Source organism: Octodon degus, unplaced genomic scaffold (genome assembly GCF_000260255.1).
Source record: "Octodon degus isolate 3935 unplaced genomic scaffold, OctDeg1.0 scaffold00072, whole genome shotgun sequence".
Classification (NCBI taxonomy): domain Eukaryota; kingdom Metazoa; phylum Chordata; class Mammalia; order Rodentia; family Octodontidae; genus Octodon; species Octodon degus.
The window spans coordinates 8,981,145-8,987,144 of record NW_004524648.1 but is presented as its reverse complement, the minus strand read 5'-3'; the positions used below and the strand labels follow the sequence as shown (position 1 = coordinate 8,987,144).

General features: G+C 37.0%; 1 protein-coding gene across 1 annotated transcript in view; it reads left to right on the top strand.

Annotated features, from left to right (window-relative positions):
* Myo1d (myosin ID) overlaps positions 1-6,000 on the top strand; it is a 269,339-nt gene that overhangs the window by 6,364 nt on the left and 256,975 nt on the right. The window contains exons 3-4 of the mRNA XM_023719899.1: positions 1,889-1,984; positions 4,728-4,844. Coding sequence (XP_023575667.1) covers positions 1,889-1,984; positions 4,728-4,844 — 213 coding nt within the window. The remainder of the gene's footprint in view (positions 1-1,888; positions 1,985-4,727; positions 4,845-6,000) is intronic.

Here is a 6,000-nt window from a genome sequence, read left to right as displayed (position 1 = left end):
TTATCCAGCTGCGTCTGGCTTAGGTCTGGCTGCTGTGCTCAGCTCCTTCCTGCTGCGGACCTGGGCTAGGACTGGGTCTGGGGGTTCCCGGAACTCGGCAGAAATTCCGGACCTGGGCTCGGACTGGGTCTATGTTATTTTATTTTGAATTGAAGTTTTTGTTCTGATATTCGGGAGCCCCAGAGATGAGAATACAAATTCAGTTTAATTTGTCCTCAGAAACTATTAAAGCATTATGGTTACCTTTATAAAAACAACAGCAACTACAACAGTATTTATAAACTTGAGAAAATTGTCAGGGCCTGCCAAATAGCTCAGCAGATTAAAGGGCCTGCTGTGCCAGCCCCACCCACGGGGTACACTGAGATGGGGATAGAGACTGGGCGTGGTGTCGTGCACCTGTAATCCCAGCTCTTGCAAGGCTGTAAACAGGCGGATCACTACGAGTCTAATCTAGTAGTGAGACCCTGAACACCCTTGTAGATCCTTCCCTAAAAAAATACAAAAAGAAAAAAAAGACAAAAACTGTCTTTGAAGGTGATTGAATGGTTATGGTACAACTGAATACAATGTCGAGTTCAGCTAGGTAACTGCTTTGGTGGACACCACTCATTTGAATATAAAAGTTCTGGTATATTTGTTTAAAATTTTAATTTTAAAAAAATCTAATGATTATATCTTTTTAAGTACGCCAAAGTGTACAGCTTAATATAATTTGAACACAGTGCCTTCCAAAGACACTTTCTGTATAAAAGCGATGTCAGTTTTGTATTTGTGTTTTTGTTGACAACTTGCCATGCTTTGAATAAACTTTCTACCCAGTATGACAGAGTTGTTATATTTTAAGAATGCACAAGTTTCACCTGTGGCTTTCTCACATGGTGACCCAACACTGGTATCATGGCTCCCAGGTGCCCTCCTTCCCTGAGGTACACAGCTGATGAGGAAAGGCTTCTTCAGCATACATGTGACTCATCACTGTCTACTGATGCCTCTTACTTCCATGGCCATATTGACGTGTTCTAAATTCTAGCACATGGCATTAGCCTCTCCTGAATGAGACTGCTGTGCAAGTGGCCACCTCAGGGCAAGGGGTCCCTTTTGCATACGACCATATTCAAAGTAAGAACTTTTCACGCTAATTACATCTGTTCCTGAGCTGAGAATCAGTTTTTAACCTGCGTGACTGTGTAACAACATTCCACATAATTGATGGCACCGAAGCCATTTACCCAGGTTAAAACTAACTCTCTCTCTCTCTCTCTCTCTCTCTCTCTCTCTCTCTCTCTCTCTCTCTTTCTCTCTCTGGCTGTCTTTCTGTCTCTATCTCTGTGTCTCTCTGGCTGTCTCTCTGTCTCTCTCTGTCTTCGTCTCTGTCTCTCTATCTTGCTTACTTTTCTCATTGCTAAGACAAAATACCTGATGCCCAGAATTAAGGAAGCAAAGGTCACATTTTGTGGGGATTTTAGTCTTTACTGGGCTGGCTCCAAGGCAGAGTGGCACATTGCTGAATGCAGTACTTCATGGCAATGGAAAACAGCAAAAGCAACAGCAGCAGAAGTGGAGGAACTAAAGCAAGCCTCTTTCCCTCCCTTACATTGTTTGCAAGCTACCCTCCCCAGGGTGGGTATAGCACTCGTACCCATAATCCCAGCAGTGGACCATGAATCAACTATAAATACTAGAAGCCCACGCCCATAACTACATGAGGCTTTGAGGGGACATCTAGACAAAAACCTTAACACACACAGATTTCAAAGCTAAAAATAGACCTAAATGAATTAAGACCAAAAAATGAGCAAAAGCTAGACTACCGCTGTTAGAATATTTGATATATTTGATTTCAGTTTATATTCCATCAATTTATTTCCAATTAAATGTTTTTTAGCTACTCCAAGGAGGCTCAGAGCAGATACTACGTTCTCTACATCTCCAGAAATCCCTTTCATCCTACAACTATATCCATGCCGGAGCTCAATTAAAGGTGAGAATTTCCTCTTTGATATATTTCAGATGTAGAATCAGAGAAAGATCAGAAAGGACATTGAATATTTATCTAACTGAGCCTCCTACCTTTAGGTAAATGCCTCTTCTCTATTTTTAACATTCTCAGACATAAAAATTCAGTACATTATTGAATTGACAACTTTGCTTAATAATCTGTTGCTACATTTTATCACCATCTAACATCTGAATATAGAAATTTCTTTCTGTATTCAGTGTTTTCTTAATTTTTAATCCTATTTCATTTGACTCTATAAATATATTAGCAGAACTAGGAAATCTGCCTCCTAAGATTTCATGATTTAGCCAAAGGCAAGTTGTTAAGACACAATTGAATTAAAAGCACTTTAATTCTCCATTCATTGGGGTTTTTTTAATAGTGATTTTGATATATTCTAGAAATAAGTTTTTGACCCTTGAATCATTTCCATGTATTCTCAGCTCTCAGAATTACTCATTTTCTTTTTCCTTTGCATGTAAGTCCTCCATAAGCAGGCACAGTTTTGCTTTTTTATTTACAGTTAGTTTTCTGTTTTGTTGTTTTACAGATAACACTAATAATACATTAGCTTGTTCATACTGATTCTAAAATAGTAATTACATTATCCTATTTGTAGCAGGGAGGGTACGTAAGTGCATAGAATAAGAGATGGAGGACATAGATCACAACTTTTTTGTTTTAGTTTTGGTTTGGATACTGGCAGTCAAGCCCAGGAGTGCCCTGCCATTGAGCTACATTCCAGCTTTTTGTTTGTTTGTTTCTTTCTTTCTTTCTTTTTAATTTGAGATAAGGTCTCACTAAGTTGCCGTTGTGGGGCTCAAAATTGTGATCCTTCTACCTCAGCTGCCCTCAAAGATAGGATTACTAGCATGTACCATTAGTCTGACTCATAGATCACAATTTTAATTGCTTATTAAGAAAGGATGAGCCAGGTGTGGTGGTGCATGCCTGTAATCCCAGCATTCTTGGAAGGCTGAGGCAGGAGGATTGTTGTGAGTTCGAGACCAGCCTGGGCTACAAAGTGAGCTCAAGGCCAGCCTGAACTGCCCAGTGAGATACTGAGTCAAAAAGACAACAACAATAAAAAGTTACATTGAAAATCTTCATTTTTCAACATATATAATGCAGTACTTTGTAGTTGTTAAAATTATTATAGAATCTGTATTTTCGTGGAAAGATGATATGTTGTAATATAATAAAAGCAGGTTTATTCAATCAAGATTTGCCAAATGCTTTTGCTTAAAAATATATACATGAAGTATTATTAATGATCATCTCTGTCTGGTAAGATTGCAGCATATTTTTCCTTTGGGTTCAACTGTATGTTATGTTTTGATTATGATCATGTATTCTTTGTTTTTGTTAGAGAGAAAGAAAAAAAAATGAAGTAGGAACAGAAAACTTCAATGAAAAGAAAACCTAAGTTGAATTTAACTTGAGAAAAAAAAAGGCTGATGTTAATACTTTCTATGGGAATTCAACATGACTTGGTCAAAAGTAATTTAGTTAATATGACAGTCTGACTGAAAAAGGAATATCATTAGTCATGTACTTCTTAAAAGTGTTGATTTTATAATACTCTGTACTTCTTTACCTTTGGCAATTCTCAGAAGGTGAAGAAGTGTCTTATTTCATTTTCAATTAATTTTCAAACAGATGTTTCTGCTCTTAGGTGACTATAAAAAGTTGTGTAAATTAAAGCCAAATAATGGAAAATTAATCGTAAAAATCTTAACATTTACTTTTGTGGATAGCAATAAAAATATAACTAATCTAGTAATGAAGATATAATGAGCATAATCTGAATATAAAAATTTTTTAAAATAAATGCTTCTCACATCTTAGATCTTTTTCTTTTAGAATTTCTTGTATTTTTCACTCAACTAAAAAAGTAATACATCTTTTTTATTATAGAACAGTTAAAAATATGGAAAAGCAAAAGATAATTATCTGTAATCTCACCCTTTTCTTTTTCAGACAAGAGGGGAAACTCCCTGAGAAAATAATTATTCTGTAGCTACCACTTTCGAAAAACTTGTAACATAAGCAGTTACCATTGCTTTGCTATGAATTTCTGTTTATAGATTTATATTTTCAACCTGATGACCACAGCTCCTTAAGGCCGGGTTATTCATCTTTTAATATCACTGAACCAGAGTAATCTGACTTACCAAATTCTTAGCAAGTATGTAGTTCCAGACTGTTGAATAGCTTGTTGAATGTCTACAGTTGGCCTCTGTGCTCTCAGAAGTCTGCTTTTCCTCACCTGGGAAATAAGCAGCTCAGTTATACAATAGAGGGAGACACGTTGCCAGCCTACACAAGATGAATTGTGAAATAAAGCCACAGATGATAATAACCAGCCATACATTTTGGAAGTTCTCCCATTCAGTATTGCCCTTTCAGATCTCATCCCATGCCATTACCTTTGCAGACTGTGGAGCTGTACGGTCAGCTTCTCTAAGCCAACTCAGGACAGCAGCTTCCAGAAAAGTGCACAGCGCCTGTTTTGGGTGATGGCTGCCATGCACAAGTGGGCTGTGTATGTGCTGCCTGGTGCTTCTGCCCTTGAAATCATTTTTATTTTCTCTGGATACCCATAATCCCCTCAAGTGATTTATGACAAAATCATCAAGATCTTGGTTAAACTTGAATTTAGTTTGATAATTGTTGGGTGCTCATGTGAAATATCAGTGACTTAGTGTTCTGTTTTTATTTCTAGTCATCTATCAATGATGCTGCAGAATTCAAAGTAGTAGCTGATGCCATGAAAGTAATTGGCTTCAAACCTGAGGAGATTCAAACAGTATATAAAATTTTGGCTGCTATTCTTCACTTGGTGAGTAGGGATGCCTCTCAGAGTATATTTTCTTCCTAGGGAAGCAGAATGCTCCTCAGAAGAGTTTGGTTTTATTCCCTGTAGATTTTAAAAAGCACTTTATTTAAAGAAAACCTTGCTCAGATTTTAAAGAAATCAGTCTGTGGCTCTCCATTATTTGGGGGGCTTCCTAGCCATAAAAGTTTTGGGACTTTGCTTTGAGTTCATGGTCCCACTCATATTGTCAAACCTTAAACTGGTTCATTTCAAGGAGAAAATAACTCAGAAGTGATGTGACTACTAAAGAAATGAATTTCTAATGGCATTTGAAACACAGAACTGTGGCTAATTAGAGCTGCTTTTTGATCATCTCATCTCTCAGGTTCAGAAATGAGCCCCAAAGCGTAGCACGGCTGCCTCAGTGGTGCAGCCAGCTTGCTGTAGCGCAGCACTGCATAGTGGTCAGTACTCAGACCTTAGACTTCAAAGAAGGGAGGCAGGATGGTTAAGACCAAGATAAAGCAAGACCTATATAACAAGAAATGTAGCTTTTCTACCTGACAAGGTCAGTATAAAAACAAGGTATTAAAAAGTAAAGCCATATTAATATGCTGAGCTATAAAAGGCTCAAGTCAACAACTTCTGACATTGCCAGTCCTGTGGATAACCCACTACTATTATGGACTACTGGACTATATTGGATTACTTTGCTGAATTCATGCACCTACAATATTTAAATGGCAGTGGAATACCCATATCTGACAAAACTAAACAAAAAAAGGGGATATAAATGAAGGACCATTTTGTAACTGTATATACAAAATAGTATAGATATACAGCTACTTTCTCTTAATTCAATGAGAAGAAAGATTTGTACTAATAATATTTGGACAGGATATCATGTCTACATCTTGTACTATGAATAACCACTACGAAGACAATATGCAGTGTATTAATTATTTAAACTGTCCTACTAGTCGGTTTTGAAACTGTCTCATTGCTATTTGTTTCTAAGTAAAATTCATAAAAATAAATAAATAAAGGGAGGCAACTGTGTGCTGCAGCTCTTTTGAAATCCTTACTGTAATTAGAGATGTTCGAAATTTTGTGAGCATACAACCTTACTGTGTCAACCTGAACTCAAATCTGGACAAAAATTCCCTTCATTTTTATATAG